Below are 21,653 nucleotides of genomic sequence, written 5' to 3'. Positions count from 1 at the left end.
TTCGCACTGACCGTTCTGCAAATCATTCAAGAAAGCTTTAAATCTCAGCTCACGTTCCTCGGCAGTTGCTCTGTGGCACGTTACCCCTTTAAGGCTCAGCAAGATGGAAGACATTCCTTGCTGACAATTTTCAGGTGCTGAGGTTATGCCAAATGGCAAATGATTGAAGGAAAATCTGCCGAAAGAGGCAACAAAGGTTATCAATCATTTCGATTTTTCACCTAACGGTACCTGCAAACCCCGCTGTTGCATTCAGGTTTTGAGGGCATTTTGCTCTTGGGAGAGCCGAGTCAAACCGCCAGCCACCAAGGACATTGTGTGGATTTCCCTCACCACAGCTTTGCTGAGTTGGGTCAGATGTGATGGGCCTCATTTGGTTTAGGAAGCAGGGCCATTCCAGAGCAGCATTTCTCTCATCTCCGTGATGAGGGAGATGACTCCCATCTTGGCCATCTTACCAAGTTGAAGTTAGAGCTGTTTCACGAGTGGATATGGTGTCTTCGTCAGAGTGAAAACGCACACTGGTTGAATATCTTTTCTCAATGCCATGGTAAGTTCAGCTTGCAGTCGCCCAACCCAGTGAATAATTTTGAAACATCCTTTCTGCAGTCAGATCCAGATCCAGTGGATTACCGCGATCTTTTGGACGATACTGACGTCGACACAAGCCTTTCAGCTCAGTAGAGAAAATTCCTGGTTGTGAAGCACATATGAGCTGGAATTCTCCAACCATTCGCTGACGGCGGGATTCCCTGTTCCCGCTGACAGTTCTCCCTCGCCCGCAGGTTTCCCATCGGCGAGGGGTGGCTACAATGGGAAAAAAATGGCAGCCACAGAAGTATTAATGAAACTGCTTTACACCAAAGATGACAACCAGCCGACGTATTTTATGCTCTGGGCATATCTTCTCTCGGCTGCAGTCAGCGTCCAGAAGGCAAAGGCGATCGGACAGTCACGGCCGTTGCTCATCCGATGGGATGCCATACGGTGAAATATTGCAGGTGACGTACAATAGTTTTGAAGAGTCAAAATGTGTCAATGCCCCTGAAGAGGAAAACCACCGCTTCAGCTTTTAAAACACCGCATCCTGGGCCTGGCCCCAAGCCCAAGTTTCGATTCCCGTACCAGCCTCCCCGGACAGGCGCCGGAATGTGGCGACTAGGGGCTTTTCACAGTAACTTCATTGAAGCCTACTCGTGACAATAAGCGATTTTCATTTCATTTCATTTCACGTTCCTGCTCTGTGACTAACACGTTGTCTAAGTAAACTTCAAAGTGAGCAAAGCACAGAGGATGTTCTCCATGATGTGATGGAGTACTACGCACACCAAGGATACTCCAAATGGGTGTCCATAAGACCACAAGACATAAGAGAAGAATTGTGGATACTCATAGAGTCCCTTGTACGTATTAATTGTGATGTACGTCCGTGAGGATTCATCGAGCACCAGCTGTAGATAAGCATTGCTCATATCTAATTCCGTGAATATTCAGCCACTGGCCAATGTTGCATATAAATCTTCGATGCACGGTAAAGGGTAACGGTTCAATCTCGAAGCCGTGTTCAATGCCAATTTATCGTCTCTATAGAGGCAGACTGTCTTATCCAACTTCATTACGGGATCACCGGTGCCGCCCAATCAGCAAAGTGCACAGGCCGAATGATGTCCAAATTCTCTAAACACAGTGTTTCGGTCTCAACCTTCTCCACTGTAACGTAGGGAACCAGATGGGCATGAAAATATCAGGGTGGGGCTTCCGGGTCCACCTGAATATTGGCCAAGGCCCCTTTAATAGTATCCAAACCCGGCTGGAAAACCTCACGGAATTTGCTCAGTACCGCACACAGACCGCCAGACCCCACTTGGAGGGTATGCTGCCAATCCAACTGCAGCTGGAGTAGCCAATCACAGCCCAACAGGCGAGGGTCGCTTCCTTACACAACAATGAGGGGAAGGCGCACTGATTGGTGCCCATAACCCACCGGACTGAGGGTGGACTCCCGATGTTTAGTCATTCCCCCGTATAAATGGCCAAACGAGCCGCCATGTCAGCCAAGGACAAAGTGTGCACTCCCTGTTTGAGAAGATCAAAGGTTCTCTGCACCAACACAGAAACTGCCGCTCCTGTATCCAGCTCCATTTGGAGCATATGACCATTCGCTTGTATCGGAATGTGAATTTGGGCCACATGGGGCTCTGCCAAACAGTTCAGCTGCATCTCAGCCTCTTCTGGGTCATCCAGATGCAGGTCCCAGTCCCGGGGCTGAGGCTACCTTGACCAGGGCAGCTGGAGCGTTGGCCCTCCTGCTGCCTGCGGTTACACAGACCGCCATCCACTCGTCACACATGGGCTGGAATCACCTTCTGCCGCATCCAGTGATGTTGCACGTCCTGGCAGCCTGGCGGCCGGCTCTTCACCCCAGGCCAGAGTCACAGAGGCAGCCGGTCTGGGCCGCGAGGGATACCATGTGAGGAGTGATGTCCCAAGACATTCACCTCCATCCCTTGTATCTCTTGGGAGCTGTTTTCTTAGGACAAGGAGACCCGCAACGCCTGCTGAAAAGTTAGGGAATCTTCACCCAAAAACTTTTTCTGAGTTTCCATATTATTAATATCGCAGACCAAGCGATCGCGGAGCATATCAGGCAAAATAGTCCCCTACTCACAAAACTCGACTCTCTTCTGAAGCCGAGATACGAACTGGGTGACGGACTCACTGGTGGACCTCTCTGCCACATTAAATCAATATCTTTGAATGATTATCGACGGGATTGGGTTAAAGTGTTGGGCCGCAGGTTTCACGAGCTGGTCGAATGATTTTGCGTCCTGCATTGCCAGGTACAGAGATGCTGGATCACACCAAATATAAGCAGTCCGCAGGCCATCAACAGGATGACTGCCTGGCACTCGTTCTTCATGATATTGTTGGCCCAGAAGAAATAACTCATTCGTTCAGCGTTTTGGTTCCAGCCTTCCACACCGGAGTCAAATTCATCTAACCGCCCAATCAGAGGCACAGCGAATCAAAGAAATCCAAACCTGGGTCCAGAAAATCGGAGAGGTGTCTCAGCTGAGTAGGTTGTAACTCCAACAGCAAACCAGTTTACTCCTCATCGCCAGTTTAATAAGGTCACGGGAAGTCCACACCAAGTGAAATATGAACAAAGTTTTATTTAGATGAATTATAAATACACTACCCTGGAGATCCCTATCGGGTTCCTCTCTGGTCATTCACTTACTGGCCGATCTTATATACATGGGGTAATTGAGGTACCCTACCTCTATTGGGGGACAGCATACTTGGCAAGGAGCATGGAGAAGACAAGCATTCCCATCCCATAGATCCCGTGCGGGATTATTACGTAGTTCTTAACAGTCAATAATTGAGTTACTAAGTTGGGGACAGGTTGTGGTGGGCAGAAGCTCTAACAATGGTTGTTCTCCAATCCTAGGTGTATTCCAGACATTACTTACAGAGGGCATAATTCTATTGGACAAATTATCATGGCGTATGGGAATAGGTTCCAATTTGACCGTCAACTTAGTGAACATGTCATCTTAGGAGCCACAGAAGCGAAAACTGGTCGACTCAATGTTTAAATCATCACAAACGTATGGGAATTGTCAAAAGATCCCAAATGATTAAGAAAAAATGAATCCTAACCTCATCCCAAGAAGCTGTCACGTTTATCATCTCTACCTCTTTTGTTGATAGGTTGTATTCCACAGTCTTGTGCTCATCTTTGTGTAGGAAGTCCTGAAAGACAAAATTATTATTGAACCCTTGGTTGCTAGCATCTGAAGATTAGGAATGGGTCAATGGTTTGAGTTGGCCAATTTTTTGGAGCCTTCTGCAAAAATCAGGATTGTACAAACCAACAACAGAGCTTTATAGATCTTTTGAATCACAACTTGGAGATTGTTCACTTAATTTATAGTTTACGTTGATCTGCACATCAATTTAAATGATAGTAAATGATGATTATTATGTAACTTCAATGAACTTTCCTCAGTCATTTGTATGATGATGTTTACAAACTGGTTTATCAGGAAGTAATATATTATATAGACTGTAGTTGTACCATTAATGCCCGTATCAACTTGAAAGCATACAAAGAACTCCATTGTATGTATCATGAGAAGGCAGGAGGACCGAGGATGGGGGGGTTGGTGGGGCCACGATCCCGCTTGTCCGACGTCCACAGATAGGTCATTACTGTCAGCCCCCTATGTGCCTGCAGGAGAGCAAGCTAGGCACCATATCATGGAAGAATGTCCATTCCACAGACTCAGGGTGGCCTATCACACTCAACACAGCAAGACCAGAAGAAAATGCTTGGCTTAGGGACTTTGCATTCGCTAAATAAAAAGGAAAATAGCCTGAGACATAGGTTCAAATCCTACCACAGCAGCTGGTGTGATTTCAATTCCATTAATAAAAAGGATCTGGAATTTCCATAGAAGCCCTGCAGTCCGGAAGGCAGTCATTCTGCCCATCGAGTCTGCACCAGCCCTCCGAAAGAGCACTCTACTTAGACACACTTGCCCACCCTATCCCCATCACCTGGTGCATTGATCATGCCAAGTCCACCTAATCTACTCAACTTTGGACTGTGGGAGGAAACCGGAGCACCCGGAGGAAACCTAAATGGACACGAGGAGAACGTGCAAACTCCACAGTCACCCAAGGCCAGAATTGAACCTGGGTCCCTTGCGCTGTGAGGCAGCAGTTCTGACCAATGTGCCATTGTACCACTGGATCACTGTCTGTGCGGAGTCTGCACGTTCTCCCCGTGTGTGCGTGTGTTTTCTCCGGGTACTCCGGTTTCCTCCCACAGTCCAAAGATGTGCAGGTTAGGTGGATTGGCCATGCTAAATTGCCCTTAGTGTCAAAAAATTGCCCTAAGTGTTGGGTGGGGTTACTGGGTTATGGGGATAGGGTGAGGGTGTGGTCTTGGGTAGGGTGCTCTTTCCAAGAGCCGGTGCAGACTCGATGGGCCGAATGGCCTCCTTCTGCACTGTAAATTATATGGTACCATGGCACAGTGAAACCATGAAGCTTTCATCAATGGTTATAAATACCCATCTTCCTTTAGGGAAGGCAGTGGCCTGCACGTGACACCAGTTGCCACAGTAATTTAATTGTCTCTGAAATGGCCTAGAATACCACCTAAGTGTAATTAGGAATGGACAATTAATGCTGGCCTCATCACTGATGGCCACATCCCATAAAAGGATAAAACCCAATAGTAACAATAGACTGTGGAAAAAAGCTTTAAAAATAATTCATTCATAACTTTTCAACTATATTAAAAATGTTATTTCATTCGGAAGACAATAAATCATCCAGACCCTGTAAAGTACAACGAAAGCCACAAACCCTTGAAACCGCTTAACCTTGTGTAAATAAGCATTGTGAAATTGACGACAAAGCCTGAGCTGTCAATCAAACAATGTTTTCTCTGAGGCATAGGTAGTTCAAAAAGAGTAAAGATTGTCTCTGCTCTCAGTCAAGCCCAGGCATCCATTACACTTATTAAAATACTGTGCCCTGAGGGAAAACATTGCTTGATTGACAGCTCAGTCCCTCTGGTCTCTGCAGTCAGTTTCAAAATTGATAATTGCAGCAGGTTAAGTGGTTTCAAGGGCTTTTGGTTTTTGTTTTTTTAATAAGGAAACACGGAGACCACACCGAGTAAAAATAAAGAAACGTAGTTTTATTTAGATCCCTACCGGGGTCCCTTACTGGCCGACCTTTTATACAGAAGTTCATAGAGATCTCCCATCCCTAGCGAGGGAGCTCGTACTCTGCAAGGATAATCAGTCCCACCCCGTAGTTCCTGTGTAGGATATTAGTTATCATACTTTAAAGGATCTGGAATATTGTCACTTTTATTGCCTTCTAAGTGAAATTTTTTTTTTAAACATAGTAGAAAGTTCTGAACGAACTATTTTTTAAAAAGTTTTTTTTTTTTACATAACTTGCTGCTGTTGTACGGTTTATTGATTCTGGATAGTATACAGCAGGTCAATGGGAACGGATGTGCCATAACTTGGCATTGGAGGTATGAGAGATTGTGGGGGTGGCTGGAAGGGCAGAGGTTGGTAAAGGGGCATTAGGGGCTATAATGGGTAAATGGAAGTGCAGCGATTGACATGGGGGTCAAGAGGGGCCATGGGAGTGGGTGAAGTAGCTGAGAAAAGCTCCTAGTCGCCACATTCTGGTGCCTGATTGGGTAATGAGCCGGTACGGGAATTGAACCCATGCTGCTGGCCTTATTCTGCATTACAAACCAGCTGTCTAGCCCTACTGTGCTAAACCAGCTCGGAGGGTTTCCCTAAAAGGTGCCCTACCGCAGACTAAGGTTCGCAACTCCTCTGTAGAGCCATGAACTAAGACCCTTTAGAAATCCAGCCCAATTCCATGTAAAATGCAGAGGAGTAGGACATGCCTATCTCAACAAGGAAGCTGGCCAAAGGGAGTGCCAGATGTGGGCAATTCCTCTAAACCAGCCTGTACATTTTAAAGGTACTCTTTAACCCAGGAATGGGATCGGGAATCCCATAATCAAGACCTGCCTGCCCACCATTTTTAAAGGGCTCCCAAGACACCCTGACTCGGTTAGAATCAAGGCCCATGTGTACAATATTTCAGAAGAATTAGTTTGTGTGGTGAACATTTCAATCATTAAATAGGAGTCTGATTGATGGGTATCAACGAGGTGCATGGGGAATGTCCTACAGTAAGTACTATCAGAAGTGATTGGGAAATCACAATAATTCCTGTTATAATATTAACTGTTTGCATCCATTCTATTTATCTGCAATTGCCAGTCTTATATAAGTATCATTTATACCTAGATTGATACATGAAAGCACTTCGCTCTTGAGAGTTTGAAAGAACAATGATGCATGGTTTAACCAATCAAAATAATTTAATCTACTTTCACAAAGCGAGTAGTCCTCCTTTTATAACAATCTTTCATACTGGTCTTGGTGGGAGCTCCATCATAAATCAGCAGAGTATCTTAAATCTAGATTGGGTGAAGCTTGAAACAAAAAACTACGAATGTATGTAAACGTCATGTATTTATAGTGGCCACATAAATCAAATAAGCAATTAGTGAGCAGTTCCAACCTATTCTGGTAAGGGCCACCGCCACAAGAGTGTTCTGAATACTATGCACAGTTATTAGGTAAAAGAATACATAATTGGAGGCATTACTATTTTTACAAATTCCTTCCCCAGCATTATTCCACTGACATACCTGTATCTTACGTATAGCTCCCAAAGAATCATACCACGTTTGTATAGCAGATGGAAATTGCCTGGTGACTGTCATGCGAAGGACAACGTTGTATGAAATGGTGGTGAATATCCTCCGCAGTTTAATGGTATGAGTGAAAGCATATGGCACCACAGACAGAAACACAACAAAAAAGCCTGAGAAAAAGAAAGCTGAACTACTGAAGTATCTGCAGTAGGCAACTTTCCTGGTCAGCTTTAGTTCAACCCTGTCAGATTAGAATGAACACAAAAAAGATTACACTGGAACCATCGTAATGACCTTTTTTTAAAATAAAAACAAAACTCACGATAACTTATATCATAAGCGAAAGAGCACAACAATCATAATTTTACTTGTTGATTTGAGGGATGGCTGTGGTTTCAAAAATGGAACATGGACTAAAAATTAATAACATGGCCCCGCCCAAAACCTGCCGCCACTTTACAGTTGATTAGATTTAAAGAGCATGACTAAAATAGTTGGCTTCCGTGAGATATATTAATTCACAAACTAGATATTTTCCGAATGTAAATTATGGTACAGAATCAAAATGGAACTTACTGCCTTATGTTGTCAATAATCTTTTCCATCGCATCTTCCCAGCAGTACACCTTCACCGACTGAATATTGTCAATAATTTCAGAGGTGATTGCAAGTCGTTCATTTATTTTTCCTGCACGTTTGTCCCTGTTCATTTGTAATAGGAGAACCGATTATTTCCTTTTCACCAATACACTGCGACCTGTTCTGAATCACACAGTTATATTTTCCGTTCCTTGCAATGTTTCTCTGCCTTCTTTTTCCCTCGCTTCCTCCTCGGCACACACAGTGCATCGTACTCCGAACTAAGAAAAGAGGGAGCTCGCCTGCTGCAAGCTTCAATCGAACCTGCTGTGCACCTGACCTCTGGATGTACTACAGCAACATAGGTATAATCACCTTGAAGTTCTCCTTCTGTTTCCTTAGATAGCCATTCAATTCTGCCTGGAGTTCCCAATAATATCTGCAACATAAACCTATACCCATGGTACAATATGGCGGTACTCCAGATCATGCCTCTGAACCCCAAACTTGTTATGCACAAAACATATCACAACATGGAAATTGAAAGGAAAATTTATTCATCAACACTCGAGGTGGTGAATACTGAAACCATGGAATGTTTATCAGAATTCAACAATAGTAAGTTTAATGGATTATTATTTTCGTTTTAAATTTGTATTCTACAGAGCAGGAAATGCAGGAATAGCTTCAGGCTGTAATTACATCTGTCAGGGACTCATTAACAAATGGACGAGTCATTAGCAGGAGGACATCATGACTCGCAGCCGCGTATTTTAATTGAATTCATTTTAGCCCCTCAATCACCCAGTGAAGGGGAGGTATTTTATATTGGCCCACACACAGAGGGATTTCTATCCTTGCAAGATGCAATCACCTGTCACGTCATTCTGTAATTGCTTTCAATGACGCACAAGCTCAAGTCCGACATTATTAATTATGCCACCTTAAAGTATCCATTGTTAACTTCCAATAACACAGTGGGGGGTGGGGGGTGATGTTTTGATGCCACAACGAGACAAATGATCTGAGGGTCTTTACAGCTTTTTAAAAACTCTAAATAAACCTTGTTCGATTGGGAAATGGGGAATGATTCATTATAGTACTGAATCTTACTAATGACCATTCCTCATAAAATACCACAAAACAAAAAGGAAATTTAAATTGGAATATAATCACTTCTCCAGTCAAAATAAAATACCCTTTGAGAAGCCAAATTAAGTATTCTTTAGGCACATTAGGGCTGCCAATTGCAGCATTAGGCCAAGCTATAAGAATAAGTCTAGTTTTAAGGTGTCGTGCATAGGTTAATGATATTGTTTGATTCATGGGCCAGGATTAGTTGGCAAAATAACGGCACTTAATGAGCATGCCATTATGAATGTGTAAATTGTCCACTATTTTGTCGTGAGGGGGAGTTGCTAATCACCGTTAGTTGCTGGGTGATTTGCAGTACTCCACTCTTAGCTATGCAAAGGTAGCAGCTCACCTCAACCTCCCCAAGAGTTTCAAAGAATTGCTGTATTTGTGCATTCATCACCAATCAAACACGCCACAAATTGTTAGGGCTGGCAATTAACAGCATAAGGACCCTTTTAATGCCTAGGTTGATGTTCCTACAATGCCACTTTAGCTCTCCAAAGCCAATAATTGGAATCGTAGAGTCCTTTTCCTGCAGATAGTAAATTGTTATTAGAGGTTTTTAAAAATTTTACATTTTAAACTTTAATTTATTTTCCTAATTTTCCTTTTTCCACGCTCTCTCTCTCTCTCTTAATCTGGTTGGTCTGACTCCAATTCACCTGAATTGCTTCTCTGTAATGCTCTGTTTCTTGCCTACTACTCAACACACATTGGTTATGGAGGTAGCTTGATGGTCCGACCATTACCGATGCTCCAGCGCCTTGTTAGCCTCACCACGTGGCACAAAAATATTTTGAGCAGACGGGTGTGGGAGAAAATGTAAGTAACCAGGCATGCTGCAATATGCCCCACTCCAGCAACACGAGCTAACCATAGCTTGCTTTTTCTTAAGCGCAAACTGATGGATATGGCAGTTTTTCAAAACAAAATGTTTGCTGAGTGATATGTTTGACAGCCCAAATTGTGGAAGGGACTGGAGGACTTGATTTGATCGTAGTTGTTTTACTTTGGGCAGAACTTTATGATTACCCGCCCCACAATGTGTTGTCTCAGGCAGGAAAAGCAGAGGGCATGAACGAGCACCCCCCCCCCCCCCCCCCCCCACCCCGGCCAGCAACATCAGCCCCTGACAGGTGCCCTGATTTGAATTTTTTTTTAAAAAAGGGGTCGCCCACATGCTAATGGTCGGACCATCCTACCTCCAAAACCAATGAGTGTTGAGTAGTGGAAACCACTGCCCCATGTACCCTGGAACCCACACCCTTGCAGTGAAATCCCATCCTGAACCTCTCCAACAGAAGCTCACCCCAGCACTGACCCCTGGCAGTGCCCCATGGCAGTGCCCCTGACAGTGCCAGCATGACTCTCACCCCTTGCGCTGTACTTACCTGCGCGCCCTCAGCGGGAACTGTTTGTGAGGTCCCCATTTGTCAGGGTAAACTCCACCCATGTGACGTCACGCTGATGGTGGGTACTGGGTGGAGATGGTAATCCCTCTGTGCGGGGACTATAATGCGGGGAAACCCGCTAAAGATATTTAAATGTATGGTAATGGGGTTCCTGACCTTTCATGGTAGTAATCCCATTGCATCATTGGCCTGGGGCGGGGACAATTGAGCGGGGAAACCCCACTGGCGTGAAAGCTGATTTCAGACATGCCCTCGATTCACCGCCCCACCAGCATTCCCGCCCGCCAATAACGGGGCAGGAAATCCCCTCCCATTGTCATTCGTTGCTCCACATTTTCCAACAAAACAATGTGGAAGAAAAATACTTGTATTGTGTTGATAGCCCCTTCGTTGCATCCTCACTATGTGACAAAGCACTCACACTCAGGGGTTACTTTTGAAGTGCAGTCATTGTTGGCATGCAGGTAGAAACAGTAACCAACCTGTGTACAACAAAATCCACAAACAAATAGAAATTCATATGGTCAGCAAATTTCGTTTTGCTGTTGTAAGATTTCTTACTGTGTCCACCCCAGTCCAACGCTGGCATCTCCACACCAAGTGAAAAATGTTGACCAGGGCACAGGGAGAACTCTAAATTCTTCTTCCAAAAGGGTGATGAGATCTTTATATCCTCCTGAGCTGGCAGACAATGTGTTATCCAAAAGGTGATACCTTTACAATGAAGCGCCCCCCCCCCCCCCCCCCCCCCCATCTGTATTTCACCAAAATACCCTAGCTGCTTCAGATATTCAGGTAATAGTGGCCATTGGATTGACAATCTTCTGACTCAGAGGCAAGAGCACCAACTGAGCTAAGCTGCCATTTGTGTCAAAGTGCATATGAGACCATAAGACAATAAGACAGGAGCAGAATTAGGCCACTCGGCCCATCGAGTCTGCTCCACCATTCAATCATGGCTGAAATGTTTCTCATCCCCATTCTCCTGCCTTCTCCCCATAACTCCTGATCCCCTTATTAATCAAGAACTTATCTATCTCTGTCTTAAAGACACTCAGTGATTTAGCCTCCACAGCCTTCTGCAAAAAAAGAGTTCCACAGATTCACCATCCTCTGCCCAAAGGATCATCCCTTCAGTCTGAGGCTGTGGCCTCAGGTTCTAGTTTTTCCTATGAGTGGAAACATCTTCTCCACATTCACTCTGTCCAGGCCTCTCAGTATCCTGCAGGTTTAAATAAGATCCCCCCTCATCCCTCTAAACTCCATCGAGTACAGACCCAGAGTCCTCAACCGCTCCTCACATGTCAAGCTCTTCATTCAAGGGATCATTCTTGTGAACCTCCTCTGGACCCTTTCCAAGGCCAGCCCATCCGTCCTTAGATACGGGGCCCAAAACTGCTCACAATACTCCAAATGGGGTCTGACCAGAGTCTTATACAGCCTCAGAAGTACATCCCTGGTCTTGTATTCTAGCCTTCTCGACATGAATGCTAACATTGCATTTGCCTTCCTGACTGCCGGCTGAACCTGCACATTAACCTTAAGAGAATCTTGAACTAGGGCTCCTAAGTCCCTTTGTGCTTCAGATTTCCTAAGCCTTTTCCCATATAGATTTCCTCTGCCTTTTCCTATATTAAAGCCATGAAAACATGTACAAAGGAATGATTTATATTGCACATTTGCTGCAGTTGATCAATGAGCTCTTGCTCATAATTACTGAAAGAATTTGTCACCTGTATTGCATCATCTTCTTCCCCAGCCAGGCTTGGAAAAGGGCAAGCATGATTAGAAATCCCAATCCACAAAACGCAAATTCAGTCAGTTCATTCCAGAGCAATCCCATTAAAAGAACGACTTGCACTGGGGCAATCCAGACATAGTGAGCAACTGCCAAGCCCTGCAAAGAAATCACAAGTCTTTGCATTACACTCAGGCGATGGAGTTTAAATAAATCCAGGACAGACATGTGTTTGTTTAGGGAATTAACAGCACAAATGGAGTATGAGCATTTGATGCTTGTGCATTACACTAACCCATGCTACTGCGTGCCAGTCGATCCAGCCCCAGGCATGGGATTATCATGACTGTCAGAACTGCAAGGGTAATGAAGTGTTGAGAGTAGCCACCAGAGGGAGCTACAGTTGCAACTATATAAGGCAGCGCTGCTCAGCCTTGTGGGAGAGTGTGTGCAGGAGTTAGCTAGAGAGTCAGAAGAGCAGATAGTGTCAGTGAGTGCAGATCATAGTTTAAAACAGTAGTGAGATTAGCTGTAGATCAGTGTAGCCTAGATGTTCTTAATCAACTGTGTAATCTTTAGAAGTATGTTAGTAGTGCTAATATATTTATAGCTTTGTTTACGTTAAAGCTACTTTGTGAACACTACACCAACCTTCCTGAAATAAGTAACACAAAGAACATCACACCAGATTTATTTTCAGGGTGAATGTCAGAAGGGCTTGGAAAAATGGGTCAAAACTCGGTTCTTGTCAGGTTTTGCTGCAGTCCAGAAGGGGTTTCCGATTTTCCACTTACGCTTCCATCAAGGGGTTGTGTAATGATGCACTTTCAGAGACTTCATTAGTCAACAACAAAGGATTTATTTACAATGATCTACAAGACTAGTAGCATGTCTGCTGCCTAAGAGAACTCCTCCCCCCTGGGGTGATTCCCCCACGCGAGTCCCAATTGGTCACCCAGGCCAGGTGACCCTTATTCTGCTATGTTGCCCTGAAAGGGAAAATCACCACAGGTTGCATCTGGCGGGTTCTCCAGGAAATTCATCCCTCTGCCTCCCTAATGCTACAATGAGCCCCTGACCACTGGCAAGATGTCATTCACAGCGACGGGCACCAATAGCCTGCCCTGGATATGTTAGTGATTTTAGGCGCTCAATTTGAAGTGGGGCCCGAAAGCAGGTTTCCGAAATAGAAAGGACTTCTGCTTACTTGAGCTTTGATTGGCTGTGGGTGGGCCTTCTGTCTGCCCTTGGAAAGAAGTCCAGCCCATGAGAGCTGTCAGCCAATCTGATTCATGACGGAGGGAATGGGGTGGGGGGTGGTGGTGTCTTTGCGGTTCCCCGTGAGCAGACATGTACCCCATGCATCCACTCACCTGCCCTGACACCTAATGCAAGGTGTTGGGGAAATGCCGAGAGAAATGTGGCAGTAAGACTCTTGTGAGTTTAGGAGCCTAATCCTGGTGGAGTTGGAGAGTGACAGCTGTGGGGTTTGGGCAGTGTGAGAGGGGAGGGTGAGGTTTACCGGAGAGGCCCTCACTAAGGAAGGTCTTGGGTGGAGGTCTCAGAGGATTAGAGGGTTGAGGAACAGGCCTTTCTCAGGTATCCTCACCACTCACTTTGGATTTCGTCTCTTTCAGTGCGTAATTCTGGAGAATCCTGGAGGCTTTTCTCCCACTTGTGGAAGAGACAGAGATGAGGCGCTGGCCAGAACCAGCGCCGTACTGAGGAGGGGGAGGCTGGGCCCATAGCTGTACAGGGAGCTAACCACAGAGGGAGCATCCCTGTTTGGGACAAAACTGAAAAGATTTTCTGACGTCAGACATCTTATCGACAGATGTCAGAGCCACAGCGCTGGAAAGGGCTGCACCTGTCCGGGGGGACGGGGGGGCCATGTTTGTCATGTCCTGCAAGAGCCGGCAACACCAATGGAAGGACACCCACTGCCCATAGCCCTTAAAGTGATGGCAGCTCTGAACTTATACGCGAGCGGCTGATTTCAGGACAGGCTGGTGATCAGTGTGGCATTTCCCAGTTAGCCGCACACAAATGCGTTTGGGAGGTTACAGATACCCTTTATTTGAGGACCCACACCAACTTGGACCGGGGCCAAAAGAGCCGAGACAATAGTGCCATGGGCCTTGCTCACTTAGCAGGCATGCCCCGGGTGCAGGGTATGATAGGCGGCACCCATGTGGCACTGTGGTCTCCATAGTATCATGCAACACCATTTATGAAATGCAATGGTTACCACTCCATCAACATCCAGATCGTCTGGAACCATGTGATGTGTACCAGGCAAATGTGTGCCCATTGCCAAGGGAACGTCTATGATAGTTACATCTCGCAAATTCCAGATACGTTTGAGTGAGAGCAGTGTCTGTAGGGATGGCTCCTCCGGGACAAGTGGAGAAGACTGATGATGCCACAAACTAATGAAGGGACTCGCTACATTGAGGCTGGGCTTCAACCCACATGCTGATCGAGAAGACAATTGGGCTGCTGAAGATGTGATTCTGGTGCCTGGACCAGTCTGGGGGGGGTGGGGGGGGGGGGGGGGGTGGGGGGGGGGGGGGGGTACCCGGGTAACCTCCAGTACAGCCCAGAGTGGACGTCCCACATATTTGTGGTCTTCTGCATTCTCCACAACTTGGCGCTGCAGAGGGGTGACCAGCTGGACAAGGAGGAGATGGAAGAGTGACACATCTCTTCAGATCCAGTGGTAGAAGAGGTTGGCAAGGGGCTACCCATGCAGGAGGAGGAGGAGGAGGAATGGCCTCAGGCCAAGCCAGGGCCCACATTGAATAGGAATACCCTCATAATCGCTCGGTTTGGGGATGACTGGGTTTAGGGGTTGAGGAGATGTCCTACCATGGCGACTGTAATCTCAGCATTAGTGGTGCCAGCAGTAGGTTTTTGGGTGGCACAGTGGTTATCACTGCTGCCTCACACTGCCAGGGTCCCGGGTTCAATTCAGGCCTCGGGTGACTGTGTGGAATTTGCACTTTCTCCCCGTGTCTGTGTGAGTTTTCTCCGGGTGCTCCGGTTTCCAGATGTGTGGGTGAGGTTATGGGGTGACGCGGATAAGGTGGGGTGGGCGGGTGAGTGGAAATGGGTCGAGTGGAGTTTTGAAGGGTCGGTGCAGACTGGATTGGCCGAATGGCCTCCATTTGCACTGTAGAGATTCTATGTGTTTCCATGATGGTGCCCGATTCCATTTGCCAGGCTCTGCAGGAGAATGATGATGACTTGCATTGAGGACCGGGCCACGCTCCCATCTTCCTCAGCGAATAGTCTGACTCCTGCCTGACAGAGAGCCGGACGCATCCTGCCAATGAACGGGCTTATCATGGAGTCCAGAGACGCGGAATGAGCTCTCATCTGCTACAGCCCCCTTCGAGGTCAGGGATTCTGTTATGTTTCTCCAGCTCATCTCCGGGGTGAGTCAGCCTCTCCACAATTTGTCAGTCCATGGCATCCTCATTACTGGAGAAGAGTGGCTGCAATGAGAGGCCTCGGTGTTGATGTTGAGGTTGTGGTGGTGGGGGGTGGGGGGAATAGAGGGGTAGCTGTAGCTGAGATCCAGAAGCCCCGCCATCCTCTGGCGCTGACACTCGTGGACTACCCCCTAGTGCCTGCACCATGCAGTTGAAGCCCTGCATCGAGGAGATTCTGCCCTCAGCCAAGGAGGTCATGAGCTGAGCCATGGAGCAGACATCCCCCGCCATGGAGTGCACCTCCTGTACCAAGGTCCCCACTGTGAACGCCACCCTCTCAGTGTAGGCCTCATTGTATGGGAGAGAAGGCACCATCTCCTCAGTCAGCAAGCGATTGGACTCCTCCAGTCAGCCTCGCAGTCTGAGGAGGGATGCTGTCATCCTTTCCTGATTCTTGCAACTCTGCCATTGCAGCTCCGGGATGACTGGGACCAGGGGCATGTCACCAGCTAGCGGTTCAGCGGAGTTCTGGCCTCTGGCATCCCTCTGAGTTACAGATCCCTGGGACGACCCTGCCTCCACCTGCTGTAGATCATCAGCTGTGAGGTGCTCACCAGTCAGTGACGCAGAAGCCTGTCTACTAGTGATTGGCACCGAGGTGGGAGTGAGTATCTGTACTGGTGGCGAGTGCGGCTGACAGATGTGACCCCGCCTCGCCTCGAGAAGACCCTCTCTGAGCAGCTCGGGGCTGTGGATGCCAGGGAGCACGAGGATGATCCAGGCCGCTCTTCTGATTGCCCTGCAATGGGAGGGAGATGGCATTAGTACATCACGGGGGATAAGTGATGTCACATGTTTACTCACGTGAGGTTTGAGGAATAACTGTGTGTCCTTAGGGTTGTCAATGCCCCCACTTCGTCATCAGCACAGACGCGGTCATGCCCCTCACGGCCAGCTCAAGCACTCTTCCCTCATGGGGGATGAGGGTGCGGAGCTCTTGCATAACTCCGAGGGCTGTGCCCTCTCATGCCAGTGGTGCTTGATTTTGTCCTGCGGTGATGCAGGTGGGGAGATTGGAGACGGGAGTCCGGCCAATTCAGATGGTTGAGGAGTAGCATGTATGGAACGAGTGGGATGGAGATGTGAGGAGCTGAGTTGAGACTGGGGGCACCATGAGGGTTGGGGGGAGCGAAAGAGGTCCACTTGACAAATGGACAACCCGCGAGGTGGCTGGGCAAGTGATCACCATGGAGGTGCGAGGGTAGGTGAGGGGATGTAATGAGAGATAGAAGACCTACCCTGGCCGTGCAAAGAAGGTCATTCATTTCCTTACGGCACTACTTCCCCGTCCTCTTCCGCAGTGAGCTGGCACTCAGTAATGCCGCTACAGCCTCCCGGGCAGATGTGGTCACCTTGGGGGTTGGCTACTTTCTGGAGTGTGGATACAGGACGTCCTGCTTCTGTTGCACCCCATCCAAAATCTGGTGAGGGCTCCCTCTCTGAGTATCTTGGAGCAGGCTTTCTGGATGACATTCTCTCGAATGGATCTGGAACAAGTGCTGGGGAGGTGTTTATATGGAACTCTCCAGTGATTGCAGTGATTAAGATTAGGGGGCGGCACAGTAGCACGGTGGTTAGCACTGTTGCTTCACAGCGCCAGGGTCCCAGGTTTGATTCCCGGCTTGGGTCACTGTCTGTGCGGAATGTGCATGTTCTCCCCGTGTCTGCGTGGGTTTCCTCCGGGCGCTCCGGTTCCCTCCCACAAGTCCCGAAAGTCGTGCTGTTAGGTAATATGGACATTCTGAATTCTCCCTCTGTGTACCCGAACAGGTGCCGGAATGTGGCAACTAGGGGCTTTTCACAGTAACTTCATTGCCGTGTTAATGTAAGCCTGCCTGTGACAATAAAGATTATTGAAAAAAAGTTCCCCTGGGGTGAGCGAATCAGTGGGAAGCCATGAAGGGCGTGGTGTGATTCGCGTGGAGAAAATAATTTTTGTAGGAGGCTCAAAATTCCGTGAGAATTCCTGTCGACACACCATTTTTCTCACTCGAACTGAAACTTGGCCATTTTTGGTGAGCTTCCACCCTACACATCCCCTAAAATATTAAAAATCGTCTCCCCGTCGTAATTCTCACAAATGCTGGGAAATTTCCTACAGAAATGAATAATGATTTTCCAATGAAATGATAAAATGAATTTTTGAACTAGTACTATTGGATACATATTTAACTTGTGGAAAAAGTTCATTTCAGAATGCAGAATGTTAATGAAGAGGCCTCTTGCTTGGGATTGGGATTATTGTCATGAAACTTGAATGTAAATCACTCAGGAGCATGGACAATATATATCTACATTCCACAGTTAGGCTTTACCTGATTATGATGTACAGAATTATGTACCTGATTATGTGTTCACATAAGAACATAAGAACTAGGAGCAGGAGTAGGCCATCTGGCCCTTCGAGCCTGCACCGCCATTCAATGAGATCATGCCTGATCTTTTGTGGACTCAGCTCCACTTTCCTTCCCGAACACCTGGTTTAGCACACTGGGCTAAATTGCTGGCTTTTAAAGCAGGCAGCAGCACGGTTCAATTCCCGTACCAGCCTCCCCGAACAGTCGCCGGATTGTGGCAACTAGGGGTTTTTCACAATAACTTCATTGAAGCCTACTCATGACAATAAGCGATTTTCATTTCATTTCATTTCATAACCCTTTATTCCATTATTCTTCAAAAAAATATCTATCTTTATCTTGTAAATATTTAATGAAGGACCCTCAACTACTTCACTGGACAGGGAATTCCATAGATTCACAACCCTTTGGGTGAAGAAGTTCCTCCTAAACTCAGTCCTAAATCTACCTCCCCTTATTTTCAGGCTATGCCCCCTAGTTCTGCTGTCACCCACCAGTGGAAATAACCTGCCCGCATCTATCCTATCTATTTCCTTCATAATTTTATATATTTCTATAAGATCCCCCCTCATCCTTCTAAATTCCAACGAGTACAGTCCCAGTCTACTCAACCTCTCCTCATAATCCAACCCCTTCAGCTCTGGGATTAACCTAGTGAATCTCCTCTGCACACACTCCAGCGCCACTACAGCCTTTCTCAGGTAAGGAGACCAATACTCCAGGTGTGGCCTCACTAACACCTTATACAATTGCAGCATAACCTCCCTAGTCTTAAACTCCATCCCTCTAGCAATGAAGGACAAAACTCCATTCGCCTTCTTAATCACCTATTGCACCTGTAAACCAACTTTTTGCGACTCATGCACTAGCACACCCAGGTCTCTCTGCACAGCAGCATGCTTTAATATTTTATCATTTAAATAATAATTCCTTTTGCTGTTATTCCTATCGAAATGGATAACCTCACATCTGTCAACATTGTATTTCATCTGCCAGACTCTAGCCCATTCACTTAACCTATCCAAATCCCTCTGCAGACTTCCTTTAGGGGAAGTGCATTTTAGGGGCTGCTTTAGCACAGGGATAAATTGCTGGCTTTGAAAGCAGGCCAGCTAGCACGGTTCAATTCCTGTACCAGCCTCCCTGAACAGGCGCCGGAATGTGGCGACTAGGGGCTTTTCACAGTGACATCATTTGAAGCCTACTTGTGACAATAAGCAATTTTCATTTTCATTCATTATCTCTGCACTTTTTGTTTTACCACTCATCTTAGTGTCGTCTGCAAACTGGTCCCCAACTCCAAATCATCTATGTAAATTGTGAACAATTGTGGACCCAACACTGAACACTGAGGGACACCACTAGCTACTGATTGCCAACCAGAGAAACACCCATTAATCCCCACTCTTTGCTTTCTATTAATTAACCAATCCTCTATCAATGCTACTACTTTACCCTTAACGCTATGCATCTTTATCTTGTGCAACAACCTTTTGTGTGGCACCTTGTCAAAAGCTTTACCACATCCGTTGGCTCCCGTTATCTTCTGCACTGGTAATGTCCTCAAAACATTCCACTAAATTAATTAGGCACGGCTTGTCCTTTATGAACCTATGCTGCGTCTGCCCAATGGGACAATTTCCATCCAGATACCTCGCTATTTCTTCCCTGATGATACATTCCAGCATATTTCCCACTACCGAAGTTAAGCTCACTGGCCCAGCGCCGGCCCTAGGGTTGCTGGCGCCCCGGGCCAGCTGAACTTCGGCGCCCTTGGGGGGGGGGGGGCGGGGTGGCCGAGGGGGGTGCCTAGGGGGGGGTGAGGGGGGGGGTAAGGGGGGGGGCGAGGAGGGGGGGGGGTGAGGGGGGTGGGCGAGGGGGGGGCGAGGGGGGGGGCGAGGGGGGGCGGCGAGGGGGGGCGAAGGGGGGGCGGGGCCGAGGGGGGGCCGGGCGGACGGAAGGGGGACGGAGGGGGGGGGCGGACTGAGGGGGGGCGGTGGACTGAGGGGGGGGGGGGCGGACGGAGGGGGCGGACAGAGGGGGCGGAAGGGGCCGCCCTGGGGGAGGGTGGCCACCGTGCATGCGCTGGTTGGCACCGGCCCAACTGCGCATGCGCGGGACCCGAGTCTCTGGCGCCCCCCCAGCACATGGCGCCCCGGGCGACTGCCCGAGTTGCCGGTACCTTGGGCCGGCCCTGCACTGGCCTATAATTACCCGCTTTCTGCCAACCTCCTTTTTTAAACAGTGGTGTCACGTTTGCTAATTTCCAATATGTCGGGGCCACCCCAGAGTCGAGTGAATTTTGGGAAACTCTGGGGTTGGGTAACTATTTCACACTGTATGTTAACAATAGAATGATATCTTTAGTTAAGATGCATTTTTAAAATATTCGTTCGTGGAATATGGGCATCGCTGGCCTAGCCAGCATTGATTCTCCATCTCTAATTACCCTTGAGAAGGTGGTGGTGAGTTGCCTTCTTGAACCGCTGCAGTCCATGTGATGTAGGAACACCCACAGTGCCAGCGGTAGGGAGGGAGTTCCTGGAATTGGATCCAGCGACAGTAAAGGAACGGCCGATGTATTTCCAAGTCAGGGGGGTATATAATTTGGAGGGGAACGTGGTGCTGTTCCCATGTGTCCGCTGCCCAGTTACAAAACAAAGCTTTCTCTGTACAGTGTGAGCTGCGTGCCCAATTTACCTACCTCATCAAATTTGTTGAGATTGTTGGATAGAAGGCTAACAAGTTGTCCAGTGTCAATTTTATCAAGTACTCTGCTCGACATTTTTAAGATCTGTTAGGAAGGAATGTTGAAATTTTAGAAAAGCGAGCATTTAAAGTAGTATTGTTTTCATGATCACAGTTCAAAATAGGGTCTTACTTGGAAATTGGTTTAATTTTGAGAATAGATTATATGAATTGTATTGTGTTGCATATAAATCATAATAAATATATGTCTCAAAGTTTCAGATATGCATTGAAAAGAATTGATTGTAATGGTCCTGTGTCAGGACAGCTTTGCTTATCAGTGTCGCTACTCTGTTGGCCAAACTGACGTAACTTGCCTTTATTTTTGAAATCTAAGGTCATATGAAGGCTTGTTAATGTTTGCCGGGAAATTTCTGAACTTGTACAGGACACGGAGTAACATGCCCAAATAGGAAGACTCCCACATATTCTTTAGAATGTTGCCTGCTATCTTCAATAAGTAGAACTGCGTCAGGGTAGTTTATTTATTCAGAGTATCCCTACATTGCAGAAGGGGGCCATTCGGCCCATCCAGTCTTCACCGACCCTCAAAAAGATCACTCTACGCGGATCCACACCCCGCCCACGTCGCCCTGTCACCCTAACCTAACCTGCACATTTTTTGGACACTAAGGGGCAATTTATCACGGCCAATCCACCTAACCTCCACATCTTTGGACTGTGGGAGGAAACTGGAGCACCCCGGAGGAAACCCGCGCAGACACAGGGAGAATGTGCAGACCCCGCACAGTGACCAAAGCCGGGAATCGAACCCAGGTCCCTGGCGCTGTGGAGCAACAGTGCTAACCACCAACAGTGCTACGTGCCGGACAGCTAGACAGTTGGTTTGTGATGAAGAGCAAGACCCAGCAGCTTGGGTTCAATTCCCGTGCCGGCTGAGGTTATTCATGA

General features: G+C 47.3%; 1 protein-coding gene across 1 annotated transcript in view; it reads right to left on the bottom strand.

Annotated features, from left to right (window-relative positions):
• cftr (CF transmembrane conductance regulator) overlaps window positions 1–21,653 on the bottom strand; it is a 189,092-nt gene that overhangs the window by 125,812 nt on the left and 41,627 nt on the right. The window contains exons 5-9 of the mRNA XM_038781050.1: window positions 20,698–20,787; window positions 12,138–12,301; window positions 7,853–7,978; window positions 7,271–7,517; window positions 3,667–3,759 (exon numbers count right to left, since the gene is read on the bottom strand). Of these exons, the coding sequence (XP_038636978.1) occupies window positions 3,667–3,759; window positions 7,271–7,517; window positions 7,853–7,978; window positions 12,138–12,301; window positions 20,698–20,787 (720 nt within the window). The remainder of the gene's footprint in view (window positions 1–3,666; window positions 3,760–7,270; window positions 7,518–7,852; window positions 7,979–12,137; window positions 12,302–20,697; window positions 20,788–21,653) is intronic.

Source organism: Scyliorhinus canicula, chromosome 20 (genome assembly GCF_902713615.1).
Source record: "Scyliorhinus canicula chromosome 20, sScyCan1.1, whole genome shotgun sequence".
NCBI lineage: Eukaryota > Metazoa > Chordata > Chondrichthyes > Carcharhiniformes > Scyliorhinidae > Scyliorhinus > Scyliorhinus canicula.
This window is presented reverse-complemented; position numbering and strand designations above follow the sequence as displayed.